The following is a 25,795-nucleotide window of genomic DNA, read 5'->3' as shown; positions in this document are numbered from 1 at the left end:
TTAAAACATTTTATATCAATTCAAAAGCTAACAGAAAATAATCCTTAACATCTGAACCGAGCTGATTCAGCATAAAATCAGCTAAGGAAAAGCAATAAGGACTGATGCTGTTTTAATTGAAACAAAAAACTAAATATAAATATATTATAGTTCATAAAATATCAATTACTGAACCTTATTAACTATATGAGTATAATAGCAGTCATCAACCCTGATAGCTCAGAAGAATTCTGAATATAAAAGAGCCCTAAGGAACCATTTAATATGAGTGCATGATTAGGCTATGATTTCCAATTCTTGATCTACTATTAGCTTTCCAGGTGTCCATGTTTATATTAATTCACTTAAATTTTAAATGCCTTGGGTTTGTCAAATAAAAAATGAGAATAATAATGATTTTTGTCTGTTTTTAAAAACTCTTAACTTCTGTATTATAATCGATACTAAGAATGGGTTTCAAGGTGGACAAGCAATAAAGGGTAGGCAAATATAGTCAAGTGACTTGCCCAGGGTCACAAAGATAGGAAAGTATATGAGGTCACATTTGAATCCAGGATCTTACAATATCTAGGCCTGTCTCTCTCTCTAGCCATCTAGCTGCCCCATAATGGTTGTTTTTTAAGAAATGTTAATAACTACAAAAAATGAATGTTTATTTTAAGGACTTGGATAATAAAAGATAGTCTACAAATAAGTAAAATGTAACATTTTATTAAAACAAGAAAAAATTCCACAAGCAAGTTAAGTGTGATCTATTTGATATTTCTCCCTATGAGCTGGTCTTACCTTTAAGCCTGCTGCTACATGAGGTGGGGTATCTACAATCTGCCGGTCATCTGAAGAGCTTCCTCGTTTCAGATCAATCACTGGAGCAAGGACTGTACTTTGTTTTGTCCTTTGACTCTAAAATTAAAAAATTAATAGTGTAGAAAATTTACTAAAATTTCAAATTCATTTTCTTATTAAGTAAAATATTTTTTTCCCAACAGTAATCTTTTTTTTGTATCTCAGCAAACCAATCTCAAAAATCTTAGGGATTTCTCAGCAATACCTTGATCTAATAGGATTAATTCTTATCACAAAAACAATCAGTAATGATCTAAGTGAACTCAAAAATTTAGTTTGATCTAATAATTAAATAAAAAGATTGAGTTAACCAATTTACAGGTTGAAGACCAATACTTAAAGAATATGAATAAGAGGAGTTAGGCATTGCTCAAGTTTTAGTTCCTCTGGGAATGCTGATTGCCCTTCTTGCCCTCAATCTTTGTCTTTTGCTTTTTTTCATTCATGAATAAGCTGAAAAATTTATAGCATCTCTCTTTGGAAGTTCAATACATTTTTGCAAATCTTTGAATTTACTATTATAATATTCATTCAATGAAGTTTTTATGTCTTTAAATTATTCAAAGAATGCTAGAAATAAGGTGATCTTTTGGAAACAATGCTGGAATGGGAATCAATAGACCCAGTTTTAAGGGCAGAATCTAAGAATGGGGTAAAACTTAACATGTCTGAGTCTCAATTTTCTCATTTGTAAAATGGAAACATTTTCATTAATTACCTCAAAGGACTTTTGTGAGGAAAGCACTTTTCTGAACTACAAAATACTATATTAATGTGAGCTAATCAAAATGAAATAAAATAAATACATTATTCTAAATCAATATACTAAAACTCTTATACTACATCCATATAACAAATAAAAAATTTCAAAATGTGATCAAGAATAATAATATAAAACAAATAGAAATGGATGCCAGAAGACTATATACTGACTTAGAAAACTATAAAATAACATTATATATGGTATACTGCATTTTTGTCAATTTTGTTAAATATTTCCCAATTACATTTTCATCTGGTTCAAATGCACTTGGGAGTTTTGTGGCCAGGAGTTTGACATCTCAAATCAAGAACAACTTGGGTATATATAATAATGCTTAAAACATTCAGACAAATCCCCCCCCCCCAACTTTTTTCTACTAAAAGAACATGATTTCAATGTAGCTAGTTTTATCTAATAAAACTTTATTGATATAAATAGCCATATTACTAGAAGTAGATTCTTATAAAAAAAAAATTCTGAACATAGGAGTCCAGAGGAAAAGACTACAAAAACAATGTCCATATTCAATATCAATCAATATAAAAAAACATTTTTAACACTTAAACTGATATATGTCAATCTGTATCTTCTTTCTAGGTATATTAGCAAACCTTTTTTCATCTGTATCTTCTGCTAATCTAAATGTTGGTTCGTTATCCATGAAGTTAAATTTTCATGTAGCATCAAAATGTTTACTAGATTTTAGCAAGAATGCAGTCACTTTGCAAAAGTAAAAGTAAAAGAATTTCAAGTAAAATTTACTTCAAAAGTAAAATGACTTCATGAAACTGATCTGGGAAGATATTAACATAGTATAAAGGATTTATAGAATTAGAACTTAAAGTAAACTTTGAGTTCACACATCAAATGCCTTATTCAGTGAATAAATTCCCTTTACAAAATCTTTGACAAATAATCTATCAGAATCTGCTCAAGAGGGGGAACTAGGTAGCTCAGTGGAATAAGAGCCAGGTCTAGAGACAGGAGGACATGGACTCAAATCAGACCTTAGACACTTCCTAGCTATGTGACCCTGGGTAAATCACTTAACCCCTCATGGGTCTAGACCTTATTTTTCTGTCTTGAAAACACAGTATTGTTTCTAAGATAAGAGTTTAAAAAAATCTGCTCAAATAATTCCACTGACACAGGATTAATTAGGTTGTGAAACAGCCCAAACCATTTCCAAACATTTCTATAACAGCCAGAGAATTCTTCCAAATTTTAGGCCCAAATCTATCTTTCTAACGTCTGCCAGTTGTCAAATATTAAAACACTTCAAATCTTTTAAGTTACGCTTCCCCAGTTCTTCTCCAGATTAAACATCTTTAATTTCTTCAAACATTTTTTATTATACAATTGATTTAGGCAAAGTAATTTTTGAGTAGGAAGGGACAAAGAGAAAAATCATGAGAGTAGTTTTGAAAATCAGAACAAATCTAAACTCTTAATCCAAATGCTTATATTTAAAGCTGTTAAAAGGAAAACCAAGCAGATAGATCTGATTAAGCATTTTTTTTCTATTGTGACATGAATTTTTAAGTAGACATATTTGATTAAACATGTTAGGTTAAAAATGAAACCACTTCCAGTCACTATCAAATTATATAGTTAGTTAACCACCAAACTGCATTTTTACTTGTTGAAAATTTTAAAAAGCCTAAATAGAATAATAGCTCATATTGGGGAAAGGATTTTAACACTTTAAAATGTTTTAACTTATTTTTTTAATTAACATTTTCTCTCCATCCTACTATTCCCAGAAAGAAAAACAAAGCCCCTGCATAAATAAATAAATATGTGCACAGTCAAGCAAAATATTCAAAAATAGATCTTATTCTATATTTTGAGTCCATCACTTTTCTTTTCAGGAGGTGATTTGATTTCATCATTGGTATCCTGGAATCCTGATTGGTCATTGCATTGATGAGTGTTATTAAATCTTTCATAGTTGTTTATCTTAAAGTGCTGTTATAATTGTTTCCCCATTTGTGCTTATTTCATTCTGAAATAGTCCATACAAATCTGCTCATGTCTCTGAATCATCAAATTCAATTCACCATTTTTTATGGAGAAAAATTATACTATTATATTCATAGAAAGAGCCACTATATATATTTTGGTACATATATATTCTTTTTTCTTTCTTTGAATTCTTTAGAGTATAAGCCTAGGTACTGCTAGTCAAAAGCAATGGATTTTGGGGACATAGTTCAAAATTGTTTTTCAGAGGCTAGATCAAATCATAGCTCTATCAACAGTGTATTAACACACTTGTTTTTCAGACACATGAAGTTTTTCAATATTTGTCAAATTTTTTTCTTTGTCAGCTTTCACAATCTCTTAAGTGAGATAGTTGTTTAATCTGTACTTCTCTAATTACTAGTAATTTGGTGCATTTTTTCATATTTCTGTTGATGGTTTAGACTTCCTTCTCTGAAATCAAACTGTTCATTTCTTTTCGCATTTATCAACTGAAAATGGCTTTTATTTTTATAAATTTCAATCAGTTCCTCATACATCTTGGAAATGAAAACTTAATTCATCAGAGAAACATCCTACACAGATTTTCTCCAATGGATCTTAAGTCTCCTTATATCAAGGCTAACATACTTTTCAGTACATTCATCTTGTTAAATATTTCTTCTACTCAATTCTGCTGACAGAAGGGACTAAATGTTTGTTGATGATGATCATATAGCAAAGGAAAAAGAAAAGTTATATCTCTACTATATCAAATCTTAAACTATGGGACACATATTGTCAACATAATTTGTATTGTAACAGAACTAGTAGCAAATCAGTAAACAAGCATTTATTAAACATCTACTACACGATAGATACTGGGGATATAAAGACAAAATCAAAACATCCTGCTCTCAAGGAGTTTATATTCAAAGGGGAAAACAATATGACTATTTACAGACATACAAATTAGATTCAGAGTAACCTTGGAGAAGCCACTAATAGCTGGGAGGACCAAGAAAACCTCTTAGAGAGGTGATATGAGCTGAGTTTTGAAGGAAACAAGGTATTCCAAGAAAGAAAGGTGAGGAAAAAAAAGCATTCCAGGCATTAAATGCCATCCTTACATCAGAATTAAAGTAATTTGTCTTTTTCATGACTAAGCATAGTTCCTACTGAAAGAATCCTGGTGACAGTGCTAGAGGTTGTCTCTCCACAGCCTGGTACCACCACACATTCTAAAATCATAATAGGAGTTGGGGAAGTAAATTGGGTCTAGACTTGACTACAACCATACTTTACTCCTAGACTCATCCCCATAACTATATAATACACTAAGCCTCCCACCAGCCCAATAAGAAGGGAAAAAAAGATCTGCCATAGCAAAACTATCCGAGATCTTGATAAGTAACCTGCCCTAAAGAGTTTTCTGACTTATTCCCAGTATTACCTTTACCTTTGCTTGTGTTAAAGCTGCCTTCTTGACCTGAAGCTGAGATTGTAGCAATTTGAAATTTTTTGACCAGCCTTCTGTTTTTGAATCACTGGTCTCCACTCCCAGGTCATCATACAAGGACATCTTTTCTTCAATTTAAAGCTAAAAGACAAGAAGGAGAAATGGAAGTTAAAAGACAACATATACATGAGCTAAACCTTCAGATCAGATCTTAACAGAAGATCCAATTATTAATCAATTGTTAGTCATATTGCCAATGTTAACATATCTTAGAATTAAAAACAACAACAACAACAACATAGAATTCTAGGGCAAGAAAGAATGCTAGAGATCTAGTCCAAAACCCCTTACTTTATGGATTAAGAAGTAACAGCCCACTGAGGTCAAGTGATTTTTCTAAGATCACACAGTCTATACCATGTGGCCTCTTTTGTATATTATTTTTGTAAATTCCTTTACACAAATTTATATTCACTGTTCATGGGAAAATTCTTTACTTGTTCTTGTCAGTCACAAAACAGAACCTCAGATTTGTGAGAGATTTTAGGAATAAATCTAGCCCAACTTCACAAGCCTATAATCATAAGTGGCAAGGTATTAGATATCCAAATGATCTTCATCTGACATCATCAATGAATTGTTCTTGTTCCAGAAGAGCGTGTGTGTGTGTGTGTGTGTGTGTGTGTGTGTGTGTGTGTGTGTGTGTGTGTGTGTGTGTGTGGTGTACACACAGGTATAAAGACAAATTCTGAATTCAACTGTCATTAAACACCTAAACACTTGTGTCTCAAATTTTATTTTTACTGCAATTCTGAAAATCAAAAGACATCCTCTTCTTTAGTGTGTCATAAAGGCTGAATACATTAATGCTTAAATGTGGAAGCTGAAACAGAAACCCAGCATCTATTAAAATATAAGCTCCTTGAGATTTGATTCTTTGTTTTTGAATCCCCGACACCAAGCACAGTTATTAATACTTACTGAATGACTGAATTGTAGCTGTCAAGGGATCTTTAATTTTAAAAAAATTGTTTCAAAAGTTTGCTGGAAGTGGGAACGTGTTTAAATGTGTTATAATTATGGTTAAAATTCAAGATTCAACTCACAAACGTGCATAATGTAGTACTAATAGCAGCAGTCAGATATCTGTGTCCTAGAAACAAGAGACCATGTGTTACAGAAGAGAAAAAAAAAAGAAAATTATCCCTTTTCTTAGGTGCAGAGTCCTAGGCAAATTTTTGGAAACAAAATGAAGTTCATCTTTTGGATTTTCTCACTTGTCATTCTCTACATTCTTCCCCAAATTTTGCCATTCCTCCTTCTCCTGTTCTCAGAGAGCTATGGTTCTCATACTACCTAATATTCAACAGTAGGATATACTAATCAGGCCTACTTTCCCACTCCCCAAATATTCTATCCTCTCAAATTACCAATTTCCTCTCTCTTCCCCATAAAAACTCTTCTTATTCCAGTAGTACAGCTGTTTCAGCTGGGTTGGAAGAACAGTACCCTAATCTTCCCAAAAGATCTTTTTTTGAAGATTTTTTTGGAAGTCCACGTTAGCCCACACTCCACTAAAGTCCTAATTTAATGATATCATAGCATACTCAGAGTTGCCAAAAGCTCTTACAGGTCTGACCAAAAGAAAAAAGTTGGGCAAAACTTTTTATTAGGTATTCCAAGACATGCCCAAGTTTGGAGAGGCTCATCAGGCTAGATGGCAGGTGATGTCTTCTTAACCACAGCCACAGCAACTCATAGATATTTATTACAGATGTTGCTATTTAAATGTGGAGGTCATCAACAGAAATGAAATTTTTCATGCCACAGTATATCTGAGCTAGATGTCCAGCTTGCCATAGATGTTATCTTGTCAAAGACTACCACATAGTCCAATGTTTTTCAAGCAAGGGAAAATCCTTTATACTTTCTAAAAATAAAAATTTAATTTTCATTTTAAAAAATAAAATTCAATTTAGTTTGCTTACATTTTAAATGTATTGTCTCATTGCTTAATGAGTTAAAATGAAAGCATATTATTATATCATAAGATATTTAGTATTTAATGTATTTCAATTATCATTGATTTCCTTAGTCATCCTATAAGTTTTATTTCAGGCATTTAAAAATATTATTCTGATAATGAACTGGAGGAATTCCATGTGAACTGGAATGACCTCCAGGAATTGATGCAGAGTGAGAGGAACTGAACCAGGAGAACATTATACACAGAGACACTGTGGTACAATAGAATGTAATGGATTTTTCTACTAGTAGCAATGTAATGAGCCAGAACAACTCAGAGGGATTTACGAGAAAGAACACTATCCACATTCAGAGTTAAAACTATGGGAGTAGAAACACAGAAAAAAAACAACTGCTTGATTACATGGTTCAATGGGGATATGATAGGGGATGTAGACTCTAAATGATCATCCTAATGCAAACATCAACAACATTGAAATAGGTTTTGATCACGGACACATGTAAAGCCCAGTGGAATAGCGTGTCAGCTATGGGAAGGGGTGGGAAAGAATTGTGATTATTGTAACCAAGGAAAAAATATTCTAAATTGACTAACTAAAAATTTCAACAAAATAAAATAAAAAATAAAAACATTATTCTGAGAAGTGGACTAGAGGCTTCACCAGACTGCCCAAGGGGTCCAAGATGCAAAAATGGTCAAGAATTCCATGTCTACTAAAGACATGGAAGTTTGGTAATATACCCTAATGGAGGATGTGCTCCCAAAAGTATAGAACTACCCAACAACATTAGGTAGATAGGGTCAGGTAGGGTAGAAAAGAATTTTTGAGGTGGAGAAGAAGAAAAGCTTTATATGTGAATATGTCCTTAAGTAGCCCTGTTTCCGCTTTATGTATTTTTTACTTCTCAACATTCTCTAAAAATCTCTAATGGATGCATCAATAAGCCCTCAAAAGTTGTAAAGTTAGGAGAAGTTCTTTTTAAGTTCAAGGTTTCTAGTTTGGGAATTACTTGTAAATCGTTTATAAACATAAACTCTGTTAAACTTTGTCACTAAGTGCCAATCAAGAATATATTACACAATATTTTTCTAATTCAAACAAAGGAAAATTTCTGTGGTTTTGCCTTTAGCCATAAACAATTGTTTTTTATTTTAAAATGTAATAAAATAAGCAATGCCTGACACTTAGCTGAGTCACTGAGCCACTACCAAGAAATGAAAAACTCTGGTTTGAATTTAATTTCTTTTATCTATTCCAAGAATCATGTATATAATGTTGTTTTTTTTTTACCTTGAACATAGCATTTTCCAAAAATTTCAGGTGATTTTGGCCTTTAGCTTTCCTGACATATTCCTCACAAAGTATATAACATTTTAGTGTTCATCTCAGTGATACATCTTTCATCTTTGTACACATCTTTTTTTAAAATATGAGTCCATTCATATCTACTATACATGGGTTTGGAGCAATTTTTGTCTCATGGACTATCATGATCTCTAATATTATATGTTCACTCTTTCCCAAGGTTACGGACGGTTGCTTCTATTTCTTCTGGTTGGCCAGAATTAAGTACAAGAAAACAGTTCACTTCATAGGCTTCTTTTTACCTTTGGAAAGCTGAAATTATCATAAAAGTAAAAAACTAACAAATTTTCTAATTTTAGTAGACAGACCTTCTCCCTTCCTGTCCCCTTATGATTATATCCTGCTTCTAGATCTGTGTCAGGACTTAAGATGCAGAGGTATGATAACTGTCTTAAGTACTGTGAGCTACCATGTAGGAGGAAAACTGGATTTGTTCTTGGACCTAGAGGGATAAACTAGGAGCAGTTTCAAAGAAAGGATTAGAGGTTTGATATAAAGAAAAGACTTCCACCCCTGCTCTACTCAGTTGAAATTATCTAAGGGAAGAATGGATAGTCTCAGGATGTAGTGTAAGTGATATATTATAGATATTCAGACAAAGACTGGATGTCCATTTGATGGAAATAGTATAGAGCCATTCAGGTACATAAATTGGACTTGGTCACTTCTGGTGTTTCATCCATTTCTGGGGGTGCTTCTGTGAACTCATCATCCATTTTCTCCACCTGGAGGCACATTCTGAATATACTCCTACAATAATATCCTTTGTTTCTCCTATTTCTGGGGTATGCAAATGCTTCTTATCTTCTTTCACCTGTTAAGGTTCAAGGTTTTCTATCTGGCTATGTAATCTCTTCTCTCTAACCTAATTTTTTTTAAGCATAGTTTTAAGCACAGTTCCTAGCACATAGAAAAAACTTAATAAATGCTTGCTAATTGATTTAGAACAAGGTTTACCTTTTCCTCTCAATACTCATAAGTGAATCAGGATTTCTATCTCATCAAGTCTCAAGGAAATCTAATTACTTCCTTGTGTTAAGATAACAGTTTTACTTTATCAGCTATACTCCCTTTTTCTCTTTTTTGGTGTATTACTAAGAAGTTCTACATTTTTATTATGTGACGGGTTCCCCCCAACTTGACAAATTTATCAGTTAGAGATACAACTTTTTCCTCCCCTGCATTTTCACTTTCCAGAACTCTTTCTGTATCAGACTGGCAAGTCTTTTGATGAATATATTCTCATCAGATTCACAAAACACAGAACCCTGGATTTGTAAGAGACCTCAGAGGTCAGTGTAGCTCCATCCCTGCAAGCCTATAAATCACAAGTGCCATAGGGCAAGAACCTTAAGGTGCTAGATAACTAAATGATCTTCATCTGACATAACAGAAATAAACATCTTGAAACATTTTAGATTTTAAAAGTTATTCTTAAAGTCTTGGAGTAAAAGAGTAAAAAGAGACCATCAGTTATTTAGTGGTTCTTTTCCACAACCTTCAATCTATGAACTACATACCTTCACAAAAGTAAATCAACAAACTTTTCAGTGTTTTACCTGGGAATTCTTTTCCACCATTTTACTTAAAGATGGTCCTATGAACAAATCAATTTTATCTATCTCAACCCTTTTTCAGACTCCTAGATTTCTCATGTCTCTCTGGCCAGATGATAAGCTCCTTGAGGGCTAGGACTGTTTTTGCTTTTTTTCCCCAAAGGCTAGCTAGTTACAGGGTCAGGCACTTAATAAATGCTTGTTGATCAACTGATCCTACTAAATTCAGGTCATGATGTTGGATTCTGAAGTAAATTTTTTTTAAAATAAAAAGCTAAGAGAAATAAAATTAAATATTAACCACATACCACCAATGAGGGGGGTTTGGGGGGGGGAAGACTTACAAAGTAAATACTAATTTTACTACTAATAAATAGGAATCTGTCTCTCAGTTTGAAAGTTCCCAAAGCCAAATTTTTAACTTAAGAACCCTTCTTGGCATTAAGTAGTTCCTCCTTTCCATATATATAAAGGGAAGGTGTATATTTTCTTGAACCTAAAAAAAATTATCCTCTACAGAAAAACCAAACACAAAAAAGTACATAAAATACATATAGCTACACAATATATATGCTGCTTCATATCTAAGAATCAATAACTTTTTAAACTGAAAACACAGAAATTTCTTGCATACCTACATTTCTTGCATTTTAAAAGAAAATCTGTTTTAAACAACCCATTGCTTTAATGTTTTAAGTTTACTTCTACTCAATGACATTACTACTACCACCAAAATAACATAGATGGCTAGCACACTGAGAAGTTGTGTTTTTTTAAAAGCAGTTCAGCAAACCAAACAGCATATGACTATATTTGACAAGATTTAAAATACTCCACACGCAGTCTACTTCCTTTATAATGACATAATGGAGGTGCATTTTCTTAATTCTTTTACAAGACTAACCTTGGACATTATAACTACACTGGACTGGTTTTAATTGTTCTTTCCCTTTATGCTGTAATACTTGTGTTTACTGTTTTCCTGGGTCTACTTACTTTTCTCAATTCATGCCTTCCTGCATTTCTTTAAATAATTCAAATTTGTTGATAATAATAGTATATAGCTAGCATTTATATAACATCTTAAAGTTTATAAGCACTTCACATATATCTCTTTGTCTTCACAAATAGCTGTTGTCTTTTGTCCTTGACCAAAATGACATCACTATGCTGGGTCAGCGTACAGCACATCCAACTGAGGCTAATCAGACCAATACAAGCTCAGAAGAAACTACCATAGGTCAGGCACAAATAGCCCAAAAGAACATTTGGGATGGAGATGTCTAAATCTACAGATTTTATGTGTCTTTAGAGTTACTACAATTCAGTTTTGCTCATAAAGCACAGCACTTATACCTTGCAGAACAGTCCCATGACAGTGTCTCCCATGTCTCACAACTGATACTAAAGTTCTTCAGAGAGGCCTTGAGATACAATCCCCTTTTTTTTTGACCTCCATGTGAACTTTGCCTTTTAGGCAAACAGAGGATTGGTATTCAAACAACATGGCCAGCCCTTGGTAGCTGCATTCTCTACAGTAATATGAATGCTTGACAGGTCAGCTCAAGAAAGGACCTCAGTATCCTGTACCTTATCTTAAAAGGTAATCTTCAGAATCTTCCTAAGACAATTCAGATGGAAGAGGTTCAGTTTCTTGGCAAGGTGCTGGGATGCTAACCAGGTTTCATAGGAATATAACAATTTCTAGGCAGTCTAATACTCCTCCTCTCTCATACTTTCCTTTGGAGCCTCCCAAACACTGATTTAGTTCTGGCAATACTTGCATCAACCTCATCATTTATTTGGACATTCCTGGAAAGTATATTGCCAAGGTAAGTGAAGTTATCCACAACACTGAAAACTTTTCCATTTGGTGTAACCAATGATCCCATATATGGACGGTACAGTGCTAGCTAGAAGAGAGCCTCTGTTTTCTTAGTGTTAATTACCAAGCCAAAATTACCCAAGTGGCAGAGAACCCATTCATACTCTGTTGCATCTCAGTATCAGAGGTTACACTGAGTGCACAAAAATCTGCAAACAAAAAGTCATGCAGCCAACTGTCCCCTTTCCATTTCAGTCTTAGACTTTCCAAGCTAAACAACTTAGGATCGGTGTGGTAGCCGACCATAATACCTTTTTCATCCTCATTGCTGAAAACATCATGGTAAAAAGGATGGGAACAAGTACACATTCCTGCTTCATTCCATTGGTAACTGAGAATAGCATGAGACTTCTGTCATATGCTTTGAACATAGGCAAACTATATCTCATTCTCTTCACCTAACAAAACCCAATGACTGTTTTAAAAAAAAAGAGTCTGGCAACATGTTCTTGAAGAAGCCACAATGACTTTTGAGATTACTTCTCAAGAAATTATCCATTTTCCTTAACATGTTCTAGAATTCTGTCAGGAATCAAATTCAAGCTCATTAATTGAGACCTTGTGGAATCCACTGTCCCCCTCCCCCCACCTTTTAACAATGAAAAAGTACTATGATTTTGGGCACCTCAAACATGTTTGAACTTATTATTTTTATTTTCCCCTCCCAAACTCAACCCTTTTCCAAGGGCATGGCCATCTTTCTAGTCACCTGGGGTTGAAACATGGTATTATCTTTAACTTTCCATTCTTATTTACGTCATAAATTTGATCAGTTATCCTATTTTGTCATTTCTACTGCTAAAACATTTCCCCCCATTTTCCTCTCACCCAGACATCACAAAACATTAATTTAGGCCTTTAATACCTCTTGCCTGCATTACTTTTTTTTAAATAATAGTTTATATTTTCCACTGTTACATGTAAAAACAACTTAAGATTCTTTTTTTTAATTTTGTGTTCCAAATTCTCTCCCTTATTCTGACTCTCCCTCTCTCTTTGCCCTCCCCCCTTCCTGAGATGGTAAGTTATCTGATATAGATTTTACATGTGCAATCATGTAAAACGTTTTTCCATATAGGTCATTTTGTGGAAGAGATCTCAAATGGAAAAAAAGAGAAGAAAATGAAATATAGTATGTTTCAGTCTTCAGACTCCAACAATTCTTTCTTGGAGGAGAGATGGCAATTTTCATCACGAGTCTCTGGGATGGTCTTGAATCCCTGTATTGCTGAGAATAACTAGGTCATTCACAGTTGTTAATCAAGAAATATTGCTGTCATAGTGTGCTATGTATAAAAAGAACATTTTCTTCTGGTTCTGCTTGCTTCCCTTTGCATCAGTTCATCTAAGTCTTTCCAGATTTTTCTGAAATCATCATCCTTGTCATTTCTTATAAACCAATCACTATCATACACCACAACTTGTTCAGCCATTCCCCAATTGATGGACAGCCCCTCAATTTGCAATTCTTTGCTACCACAAAAACAGCTGCAATAAATATTTTTTAAAAAACAAGTACTCCTCCCCTTTTAAAAAATCTCTTTGGGATACAGACTTCATAATGGCATAAACGGAGTTTACAGTTTTAGAGTCCTTTGAGTATAATTCCAAATTGCTTTCCAGAATGGTTGGAACAGATTGCAACTCCAAATTTTATTAGAGTCCAAATTTTCCCATATCCCCTCCAACCTTTATCATTTTATTGCCTGGATTATTCTAATAGCATCCTTCCTGACTCAAGACACTCCTGACTCCAAACCATCCTTCATTCCACTGACCATATAAAATATTTTCAAAGCACTTGGTACAGTACCTGGCAAAGTGTTTCAGTAAGTGGCTTTATTCCCTGCTCCCTTTCAAAGTCTAGGTCCAATACTGTCACTACATTGACTCCTACTTATCTTCTGCTGAACAAAGTTAGAAAAAATTCCTGAACTGTGCTGAGTATATTACAAATTAGTCAAATAATCTCAATTGGAATCCCAATGAAGCAAGGCAATCCTTTTATATATTCCTAGTTGAATAACTATCCCACTCACAACAAACTTTTCCAAACTTTTTCATCACAGCTCTTCTCCCCTACCTTCTTAACTAAGACCCTCATATTTTACTGAACCTTCCCCTTTTCTTATTACTGTCCAGGGACCAGGGTCCTCAACCTAGGAGCCAACCTCAACTCCTCACTCTCTGTCCTCCACCTTCTGTCACCCTTTCCCACCCTCAACCATATCCAATGTGTTGCTAAGTCTTGTCATCTATACCTGTTTCATCTCTAGAATATGCCTCCTATACTCCTTTGACACTAACACCACTCTCTTACAGGCTCTCTATCTATTCACATCTGGACCATGGTAATGGCTTGCTGATTCATTTCCCTAACTAAAGTCTTTCTCTTCATTCCAATCTACCCTCCACTCAGTTGTCAAACTGATCTTCCAGAAATGCAGGCCTGGTCCTGTTACCTGGTCACTGAAATCCAGTGGCTCCCTACAACACTACAAAAAGCTGTTAACAATCTAGTTCCTTCCCTCAATTCGTTACCTCCAATTAGATTGCATATGGCGAGTCTGGACATAGCTGTTTGCATGTCATCTTCCCCATTAGCCTATGAGCTCCTTGAGGGCAAGAACTGCCTTTCCCTTTTCTTTGTAAGCTTAGTACAAGTACCTAGAATATAGCAGGTGTTTAAACATGCTTGTTGATTTGACTTAATCCTACTCAAAACTCCAGCAGCTCTCTAGTATTCAAAGATCTTTATAATCTTGGGCCCAACTTGGCTTTAGAGCTTTATTACACATTACTTCCCTTCATGCATACTATGATCTAACAAAACTGGCTTTCTTTCTGTTTCTCAAAGCCCTTCATTTCCTCTTTCCTTGCCTTTGCACCAACTGTCCCTCTTGCCTAGAATGCCTTCCCACCTCTTCTTGGCCTCCTAGATTTCCTAGTGTGGCTACTTTTCAACCACCTTTTATGTCCAGCCTTTCTTAATCCCTCAAGATGCTAATGTTTTCCTCCCCAAATTATCTTTCATCAATTTGGCACATATCTTGTATAGACCCGAATGCATTAGTGTCTCATCTGACTAGACTTTAAGCTACTTTAGGACAGCAATTATTTTGTTTTTGTATTCCTAGATCATAGTACTATCCCTGGACCAAAGAAGACATTTAATAAATGTTTGCTGATCCTGATGTGACCCTGGGCATGTCATTTAATCCCCACTGCCTTGCCCCTTATTGCTCTTCTGCCTTGGAACCAATACACAGTGTTGATTCTGTGAAAGATGGAAGGGTTGGGGTTTAAAAAAATAAAATAATAAAATAAATGCTTGCTGATTAACCTCTTAAATCCCACAGAACCCTGTCTGTCCTCCTGGATCTTTAAAATAGCTTTGCTGAGTGCCAAAGCAATAACATCAGTTCATTCTTTCAGTACCTTAAGATGTAATTAATTGGAACCCAAAGTCATCAAAATTAGCCTGATATTCTGAAACTCTCTCGCTGATGATCTCCCTGTTGGCCATTTTTATCTCTTCTTTCTAATTGAAAGTTAATTTTCCTTAGCAAAGAAAACAATATAAATAAGATACAGCAGCATTCCCTTTCTGTGGCAGCCATCACTCCCTTTACTCTGAGCACCAAGTTTTTTTTTCTTTTTCCCAAACACTATTAGCTCCACTACCCCTCTCCTCTGGTTACTGCTGTTTTGAACCTTAGCATTCCTGACACTAATTTTAAAAAGCAGGTATTTATTCTGTTATCTGCTCAAGTAGATCTCTTTGGAGAAGTCTCCCCTTTCCCTCTCATCAGAAAACACATTCTTTGCGTTTTCACAATTTTATTATTTATTGCTTCTTATAGCTCCTAGTTTCCTGTGAAACTTTAGTCTCATAAAATCCTGCCTTTCTCACAACTTTAAATCTATTCTCCCCAAAAACAAGGGTACATGTCCAATTATACTCAGCTTTCCTCAACCAGTCTAATGTAAATAATAAAATGGAGTACCACTTTGTCCAAGATTCCCACTATTCCCACTCTAGCAACTAATTCCTCTCACTTTCTGAAAAATGAAATTATCGCTTTTATCCTCTATCAGTTTCACAATATGCCTCTGCACCACAACAGTGATCTGTTTCTGAAAAGAAATTCTGAAAAGGAAAAAAAAAGGAGAGTGAGGGGAAAGAAGAAAGCTATAAGAGTGAGAAAAGAGAGAAAGAAAGAGAAAGGTGAAGAGAGAAAGGAAGGGAGGAGGTTAAAGGAAGAAAGAGGAAGGAGGTCAGAAAGGGAGCAGCAGAGTTTAAAGATGGCACAAGAAGGAATTGATTGTAAGGGGTAAAGGGGAGTGTGGAGGAAACTGCAAGAAGGAGGTAAGAGAGAAGTCACAGAAAAGGGGACAGAGGAAAAGGAGGAAGTGGGAATAGCAGAGTGAGAAAAAAAAAGAAGAAGGGGTCAGGAGTTTAGGAGGGAAGATGTCAGAGAGTAGCAGAATGGCAGAAAAGAAACAGAAGAAGAGATAACTGGAAGGGGGTGAGAAAAGGCTGGTAGACAGGGGTGACTAGAAGGGGATAGGAAAGGAATGGAGTAAGAGAACCAGGAGTGAGAAAGCATCAAGCAAGGGGTGAGAGGAAGGTAGTAAGAAGGAGCCATGAAGCAGGTAGCAGGCAGAGGGTAAGAGGAGGTGGCAGGAAGGGGATGAGGAAAAGGAGCAGGAAGATGCTAAAAGCAGGGTATTCCTTAATACTGGAAAAGAGGGATGGGGAGGAAGAACAAGAGGGTGAGATGGGTAGGGAAAAAAGGGTGAAAGGGGACAGCAGAAAGGGGTCAGGGAAGAGCAGTAGGCAGAGTATGGGGGTGGGGTGGGAAGGGGTAGCAGCAAAGGAATCAAGAAGGAGAGAGATGGCAGGGGTAAGAGGGGTGGGAGAGAAAAGAAGGTGGAGGAAGGTGGCAGGGAGTGGATGAAGGGGGCAGGAGGGAGGGGGTCAGGGGGTCAATAGTGAGGTTAGAAGTAGCAGCAGGAAGAGGATGAGGGAACGAAGCAGGAGGGAGGAGTAAGAGCAGGGTGTTTCTTAATCTTAGAATTAAGGGAGGAAATAGGGAAGGGATGAAAGATAGCTGCGGGAAGGGGGTTGGGGGCAGCAGGGAGAGGATGAGGGGAGAAGGCAGTAGGAATGGGATGAGCGGTAGCAGCCGAAAAGGGGGCAGGGGGAGTTGCAGATATAGGATCGGGAGCAGTAGGGAGGGAGTAAGACAGAGCAGCAGGAAGGGGGCCGGGAGGCAGCAGGAAGGGGGTCAGAACGGTAGCAGAAAGAGGTCAAAAGCAGGGCATTCCTCAATCTTAAAAGGGAGAGAAGAGGGAACAAGGGGGTCAGAGTGCCATAAGGAGGAGGCCGCAGTGTCCGAAACGACAGGTGTCGGGGGCCCGGAAGGTCTGGGCCCGGAGCGGCTGGCCACACTCCCTCGGCCCCTCCGCAGCGCGGCCTAGAGCCGGCCGGGGCGGGGGCCGGGGCTCTCGCTCGGGACGGGCCTGCCTGGGTCTCCGGAAAGCGTGGCGGGGGTTGGTCTGGGAGGCCAGGTGCGGGGGCTGGGAGCTGGGGGTGATCACTCACCCGGGAGGCCCGGCTGACTTTCCCCATGGGCCGGAGCAGCAGCGGCAGCGGGGCTGGAGGCGGCCCGGACTCCCGAGCCGAAGTGCGCAAGCTCCGCACCTCCACCAACCGCGTAAGGGGAGAGCAGCCCCGGAAGCGAGGCGGGAGAAGGATTCGCGAAGCAAATGGCGTAAGCGACAGGAGACCCTACGGCCGCGTCCGATACTAATCCCTGCGCCAAATACGTAGAGGAGCCTCGCCGCGGACTACAACCTGGGGAGAGGGGCAAGGGCGGGCGGGAACAGCAGCCGTCTGGTTGTCAGGCGACATCTGTCGGTCGGAGGTCTGAAGCCCTTCACATTCCCTCTGCTCTCACAAGCTTCAGAGCTTTACGAAGGGAGCCTCAGGCGAGGTTAGGCCCAAACTGCGCAGGCGCGCGTCTAGCAGTCTATAAGATACCAGATTTGAAACGACCGCATTTGACCATTCCTCTCTGAATGGCTTGAAAAGTCACCTCATCCAACACCCCCATTTCCTAGATGAGAAAACCGAGTCCCTGACTTGTCTAGGGTCACACAGCTAATGAGAGTGACTGAAGCAGAATTCGAACCTAGATGTCTCTGGCTCCTTTGAGAAAGATGCCAAAGGAAACCTAGGGAAGAAAAATAGCCCCATTGCCATTCATTGATCATACTCTCACCTTTACTGTTTCTATAAACAGCCCTGAGACCACAGTTGGTCTCAGGACCACTTTAAACTTTTAAAATTAGAACTTTTTTTTTTAACGTGGATTAGGCTAGGGTTTTGTTTATGTGGGTTGCACATAAACCAAGAGAGTCAATTATCAGGTTTTCAGTGTGAGGGTTTACATCTAAGAAATTGGCAAACACCATTGTTTAGTTGACTCGGGAAAGTGATAGAGAAAATATCAATAATCAAATTAAACTTAAAAGCATGCCAGTTTTTCATTTCTTTCCCCTAAGAAGTTGATATCAAACATTGACCAGGACTCCTCTCATTGTATCTGCCATACTAGAAATTATGTCTTCATGTTATTATGAAAATCGTTTTTACCTCATGAGCCCCTGGAAAGGGTCTGTGTCTTAGGCCCACACTTGGAGAAATGTAATGCTAAGTAAACTTGCTTTTTCCCATTCAGCTCATAATAAATAGTTCTTGTTGGCTTCTCACTTCCTTGCTTTTTCTCCTGTAATATGGAGAGTGTAAAGATTATTATCTCCATCTTACCAATGAGGAACCCAAGCTCAAAGAGGTAAATGTCCCCTTCATTCTATATTTTATAACTAAGAATGGTGGTCTGAAAAACTGAGTCAATCAGTCAACAAGTGTTTGGGATCACTAGGTTCCAGGCACTGTGTGAAGTGCTGGGGATAAGGCAAAACAATCCGTCAACTCAAGGAGTTTTATAGCCCAATGGGTATAGTATCTAAATAACTATCTAGATAAAAGTTAGATGAGACAATGTGAGAGATGATACTAGCAGCTGGGGAAGGCCTTCTGGCTTACATGGGATTTGAGCTGAGTTGTTTGTTTTTTTTTAATCCTTATCTTCTGTCTTAGAATGAATACTGGTATATTACTTCCAAGGTAAAAGAGTGGTAAGGGCTATGAAATGGAGGGTAAGTGACTTGTCCAAGGTCACACAACTAGGAAGTATCTGAGCCTAGATTGGAACGCAGGACTTCTCTTCTCCAGACCAGGGTCTTAATCCACTGATCTACCTAGCTGACCCAAAGCTGTGTCTTGAGTGAAGCTGGGAAGTATTTCAGGTAAGTGAAAAGTCATCAAGAGATGGAATATCTTGTTTAAGGAACAAAAAGTTATACAAATTTGCAGGTGTATAGAAAAGTAGAAGGGACTAATTTAGGAAAAAGCCTTAATTACTACAGAGGACTTTGAATTTGATCCTGGAGGAAAGAATTCACTATTTTTTTTTGAGATGAAGGGATGAGATGGTCAGACCTACATTTTAGAGAAATCATCTTGGCAACTAAATAGTGGATGGGTTGAAGTAATAACAGACTTGAGGCAGGAACCTCAGTCAAAAAACATCCAGTTAGAAATGTTCAAAAGAGTGGGAGTAGTGAGGCAGAGTCAAGATGGCTGCATACAAGCACCAAACGTTCAAACCTCTGAAAACCCTTCCTTACCAATTGCAAACTAAAAGTTCCTAGGGGACTGAAAATCAAACCTAACAACAAGACAGAGCCAAGGAACCCTCCTGCTGGACTCAACTTAAAAGGTACGCCCCCAAAAGCAGGAATCCAAGAACATTCCAGTTTAAGGGGAAGGAAGAAGGAAGGCCCTGGGACCCCTCCCCCACCTACAGCACTAACCCCTGCTAGCAGCTGGAACCTCTGGGAAGGCAAAGGCACTGGTCTGGACCGAGTACCTTGCTAACAAAGCTGTGCCAGGCTCAGAGTGTCCAACACAGGCAGTGGGGAAGCAGACAGAGGAGAAATGCAGAGCACAGAACAGGGGGCATAGTTGCAGCAGAGGAGACACTCCATATTGCACCCCCCCCTCCTGAGGTTTTGGCCCCAGGCACATCCAGCAACACAACTGAACTAATCCCATCAAAGCCTCCAGAAGACAGGGAAGCTCAAGCTCCAAAACCCCTCCCCCACAGACTGCTGGACTTAATCCCTTCAAAGCTTCCAGAGGGCAGAAAAGCTCAAACTCCAACACCCCTCCCCCACAGACTGCACTGAGATATTTACTGACAAAACAACAAGGGTGAAGGCAGAAATAAAAGCCCCAAACCACACACACACACACACACACACAAATGAGAGGAGCAAGAGCTCAGGCAACAGCAGGGAGTAAGGAAGGGGTGAATATGAACAAAAAACAGAAAAAGAAAAAAGAAATTACAATTGACAGCTTCTATACTGGCAATGAACAAAGAGCAAACAGAACAGAGAAGGATGAGGGAACTCCAAGCAAAAAACCAAAACAAAACAAAACAGAAAACCCAGCAAATTGGATACAGGCAATGGAAGAACTCAAAATACAATCCAAAACAAAATTAAGAGAGGCTGAAGACAACTGCAAAAAGAACTTAAAAACTAAGATAAGTCATCTGGAAACAGAGGCACTTCAACCAAAACAAGAAAATAGTGTTTTGAAAGCCAAAACCAACGAGCTTGAAAATGAGGCAAAGGAAATGAAAGAGGAGGCAAATAAGATGAAAGATGACCTCCAAAGAAAAGCAGACCAGAAAGAGAAGGATGACCAAAAAGCCAGGGATGAAATCCAGACTTTAAGAACTAGAATACAACAACTAAAATCAAGTGACTTCACAAGGCAGAAGGACACTATAAAACAAAATCAAAAGAATGAAAAAATTGAGGAAAATATGAAGCATCTCATTCACAAAACAGATTTAGAAAATTGCTCCAGGAGAGACAACTTGAGAATCATTGGTCTATCAGAAGACCATGACAAAAGAAAAGCCTGGACAGCATACTACAGGAAATTATCTAAGAAAACTGCCCCAAATATTCTAGAACAAGAGTGAAAAGTGGAGATTGAAAGAATCCACAGATCATCTCCTGTATTAATCCCCAACTAACACTACCCAGGAATGTTATAACCAAATTCAAGAACTATCATATGTAAAGGATAATTTCAACATTGTGACCTAAACTATATTTAATTGGTCACCAGGGAAAATCTCAAATAATAAAATGCCCAAGTTAGCTGGAAATTATGGTGATTTTAATTAATATAGAGAGAAGGAGTTAAGGAGAAGAGAGAAAGAGAAAAGAGTTCATTTAAACTGCTCTGGTTCAGGCTGAGCCAGGCAGGAGTTAAAGGCCTTGGCCAAGGGGACCTCCCTGAGCCTAAGGGAAAAGGAAGTCAGTCTTATCACTCACCATGAGATCATCTCAAGGAAGCTGTCTGAATGAACTCCTCCAGGCTGAGTTCCAGGATCGAACTGGGGCCCAGGCTGCTCACAGGAAGCTATCAGCCAGATCCACCTCTCCGGGGAAAGAGAGTTTTTTTTTTTTTTCTGAGAGATGAAAAATACCAAATATATACACCTTTCACCCTTGTGTCTCCTTCTCTAAATTTCACATCTACCAATCACATCAAAGGCTTTCTCCAGGACTGCCCATACTTTTAGTTCTCACCTTCTTTGATTAGATTTTTGAGTTACTTAACACTTCTTTGTTAAGTTCACCTTTTGTTAGTTACATGACCTTTTTTTGATGAATTTAACCTTTATAGTTACTTAACACCTTTTTGTATTAGGATACTAAAAATAGACTTAGCTTAAAGTTCTAGCTTCACTATAAGGTAAGAACTAAGTACCTTCATTGTTCAATCAAGAGATTACAACTTTATCTTCCCCTAAAGTAAGGTTTAAGTAGGGTGGAGCAATGTAAAGTTCCCAAGACATTCCTGATCAAGTATCTCCATTGTTACAATCAGGAAATAGCTAAATCAAATCTTCTAAAGTCTCAGTAGGGTGGAGTAGTTTTAAAATTCACACAGATCAAGGAAAAAATATTACAAGCTGCTAAGAAGAAGTTATTCAGATACCATGGAATCACAGTGAGGATAACACAGGATCTGGCTGCATTTACACTGAAGGAACAAAAGGCATGGAATATGATATTCCAGAAAGAAAGGGAACTAGGTCTACAAACAAGAATCAACTACCAAACAAACCTGACTATATTCTTACAGGGGAAAGTATGGTCATTCAACAAAATAGAAGAATTCCAAGAATTTATAAAGAAAAGACCAGACCTGAAAACAAAATTTGATGCCCAAGCACAGCACTCAAGAGAATCCTCAAATGGTAATTAAAAAAGAGGGGGGAAAAGAAAAAGAAGACAAAAAACCCCAACTTTTTTTAAGAGACCCAATAAGTTAAAATGATATGTATCCTTATAAGAAAAGAGGTCACTGGTAACTCTTAAAATTGTTATAATCACCTAGGCAGCTAGAAGAACTAAACTTAGAGAGAACAGTGACAAACTGTATAGGATGAAATGCCAAGACATTAATATATAGAGAGATATATGTATGCATAAATACATATATATGTGTGTGTATATGCATATACACAACTAGAGCTAAAAAAGAGGTTAATACTAAAAGACATGGGAAAAGAAACAAAAAGGGGTAAATGTATATGTCACAAAGAAGCTCATGGTGGGAGGGGGGAAACATCAACAAACTGGAAGGGTGAAGAGGTTGGAGATAGGAAATACTCAACTCTTACATGTATGAAAATTGACTCAAAGAGGGAAGAACAATCCAATCCACTGGGGCAGAGAATTGATTTGTGCCCTATAGGGAAGTAGAAGGGTAACAAAAGGAGTGCTGGGAAGGGAAGCAGTACAAGGGAGGGAGAAGGTGGGGGTAGTTTAAAAAGACTTTAAAGAAAATAAGGAGGGAACAAGAAAGTAGGGGGGTAGAAAGGGAAGTAAAATAAGGGTGGGAATTAGGGGAACTGATTAAAAACAAAACATTGGTGTAGAAGGAAATAGTGAAAAAAGAAAGGGCAGGACTAGGAGTAGAAAACAAAATGCTGGGAAATACACAGCTGGTAACAATAACTCTGAATATGAATGTAATGAACTTACCCATAAAATGCAAGTGAATAGCAGAGTGAATTAGAATCCAAAACCCTACCATATGCTGTCTACAAGAAACACACATGAGGAAAGTAGATATGCATAGGGTAAAAGTAAGAGGATAGATCCAAATCTATTGGGCATCAACTGAGAAAAAGAAGGCAGGAGTTGTAATCATGATATCTGACAAAGCCAAAGTAAAAAGAGATCTAGTTAAAAGACGTAGGGAAGGTAATTACATCTTGATAAAAGTATAGACAATAAGGAAATATCAGTACTCAACATGTATCCACCAAATGGAATAGCATCCAAATTTCTAAAGGAGAAACTAGTGGAGCTCAAGGATGAAATAGATAGAAAAAGTATACTAGTGGGAGACCTAAACCTTCCTCTATCTGAACTAGATAAATCAAACCAAAAAATAAAATAAGAAAGAGGTAAGAGAAGTGAATAAAATCTTAGAAAAATTAGAGTTAGTCGATATGTTGAGAAAAATAAATACGGACAAAAAGGAATACACCTTCTTTTCAGCAGCACATGGTACATTCACAAAGATTGACCATATACTAGGGCATAAAATGTATTAGGGCATAAAAACATTGCAAACAAGTGCAAAAGAGCAGAAATAAATGCAACATTCTTAGATCACAATGCAATGAAAATAATAATTAGTAAGGGTACATGGAGAGGCAAATAAAAAATTGGAAATTAAACAATATGATTCTCCAAAATCGGTTAAAGAACAAAGCATAGAAACAATTAACTTTATTGAAGAAAATGACAATGATGAGACATCCTTTCAAAATCTATGGGATGCAGCCAAAGCAGTACTCAGGGGGAAATTTATATCCTTGAGCTCATATATTAACAAATTAGAGAGGTCAGAGATCAATGAATTGGGCCTGCAAATTAACAAACCAGAAAATGAACAAATTTAAAATCCTCAGATGAAGACTAAATTAGAGATCCTAAAAATCAAAGGAGAAATTAATAAAAGTGAAAGTCAAAGAATTATTGATTTAATAAATAAGACTAGAAGCTGGTACTTTGAAAAAACAAATAAAATAGGCAACGTACTAGTTAGTCTAATTAAAAAAAGGAACGAAGAAAACCAAATTGATAGTATCCAAGCTGAAAAGAGAGACCTCACCTCTAGTGAAGAGGAAATTAAGGCAATCATTAAAAACCTCTAGTGAAGAGGAAATTAAGGCAATCATTAAAAATTACTATGCCCAATTATATGGCAATAAACATGCCAATCTAGGTGATATGGATGAATATTTATAAAAATATAAATTGCCTAGACTAATGGAGGAAGAAATAGACTACCTAAACAACCCCATATCAGAAAAAGAAATTGAAGAAGTCATCAAAGAACTCCCTAAGAAAAAATTGCCAGGATCAGATGGATTCAAAAATAAATTCTATCAAACATTCAAAGAGCAACTAATCCCAATATTAAACAAACTATTTGACAGAATAAGCAAAGAAGGAGTTCTGTGAAATTCCTTTTACAACAAAAATATGGTACTGATTCCAAAGCCAGGCAGGTCAAAAACAGAGAAAAAAAACTATAGGCCAATCTCTTTAATGAATATAGATGCAAAAATATTAAATAGGATACTAGCAAAAAGACTCCAGCAAGTGATCACGAGGGTTATTCACTATGACCAGGTAGGATTCACACCAGGAATGCAAGGATGGTTCAATATTAGGAAAATCATCCACATAATTGACCATATTAACAAGCAAACTGACAAAAATCATTATTATCTCAACAGATGCAGAAAAAGCCTTTGACAAAATACAACATTCATTCCTATTGAAAACACTAGAAAGCATAGGAATAGAAGGGCCTTTCCTAAAAATAATAAACAGTATATATCTAAAACCATCAGCCAACATCATCTGCAATGGGGACAAACTAGAAGCCTTCCCAATAAGATCAGGGGTGAAACAAGGATGCCCATTATCGCCTCTACTATTTAACATTGTACTAGAAACACTAGCTGTAGCAATTAGAGAAGAAAAAGAAATTGAAGGTATGAGGTAAATAGGCAATAAGGAGACCAAGCTATCACTCTTTGCAGATGATATGATGGTTTACTTAAAAAACCCCAGAGAATCAATCAAAAAGCTAGTCGAAATAATCAACAACTTTAGCAAATTTGCAGGATACAAAATAAACCCACATAAATCATTAGCATTTCTATTTATCTCCAACACATCTCAGCAGCAAAAATTAGAAAGAGAAATTGCATTTAAATCACCCTATAAAACAACTCTGAGGTACCTCACACCTAGCAGATTGGCTAACATGACAGCAAAGGAAAGTAATGAATGCTGGAGGGGATGTGGCAAATTCGGGACATTAATGCATTGCTGGTGGAGTTGTGAATTGATCCAACCATTCTGGAGGGCAATTTGGAACTATGCCCAAAGGGCACTAAAAGACTGTTTGCCCTTTGACCCAGCCATAGCACTGCTGGGTTTGTACCCCAAAGAGATAATTAGGAAAAATACATGTACAAGAATATTAATAGCTGTGCTCTTTGTGGTGGCAAAAAATTGGAAAATGAGAGGATGCCCTTCAATTGGGGAATGGTTGAACAAATTGTGGTATGTGTTGGTGATGGAATACTATTGTGCTCAAAAGAACAATAAAGTGGAGGAATTTCATGGGAACTGGAACAACCTCTAGGAAGTGATGCAGAGTGAGAGGAGCAGAACTAGGAGATCATTGTACACAGAGACTGATACACTGTGGTACAA

At 37.0% G+C, this 25,795-nt stretch overlaps 1 protein-coding gene across 2 annotated transcripts in view; it reads right to left on the bottom strand.

Moving 5' to 3' along the window:
* Positions 1-17,848, bottom strand: part of RBM17 (RNA binding motif protein 17) — a 44,377-nt gene extending 26,529 nt beyond the window's left edge. The window contains exons 1-3 of one of the 2 annotated variants that reach the window (XM_001362698.5): positions 17,433-17,848; positions 5,031-5,171; positions 787-903 (exon numbers count right to left, since the gene is read on the bottom strand). In XM_001362698.5, the coding sequence (XP_001362735.1) occupies positions 787-903; positions 5,031-5,153 (240 nt within the window). In that variant the 5' untranslated portion in view covers positions 5,154-5,171; positions 17,433-17,848. Of the gene's footprint in view, positions 1-786; positions 904-5,024; positions 5,172-17,432 lie in introns of both variants that reach the window. The other variant, XM_016426021.2, reaches the window with a different exon arrangement.
* Positions 17,849-25,795: the final 7,947 nt, after the last annotated feature.

Source organism: Monodelphis domestica, chromosome 5 (assembly GCF_027887165.1).
Source record: "Monodelphis domestica isolate mMonDom1 chromosome 5, mMonDom1.pri, whole genome shotgun sequence".
Taxonomy (NCBI): domain Eukaryota; kingdom Metazoa; phylum Chordata; class Mammalia; order Didelphimorphia; family Didelphidae; genus Monodelphis; species Monodelphis domestica.
This window is presented reverse-complemented; position numbering and strand designations above follow the sequence as displayed.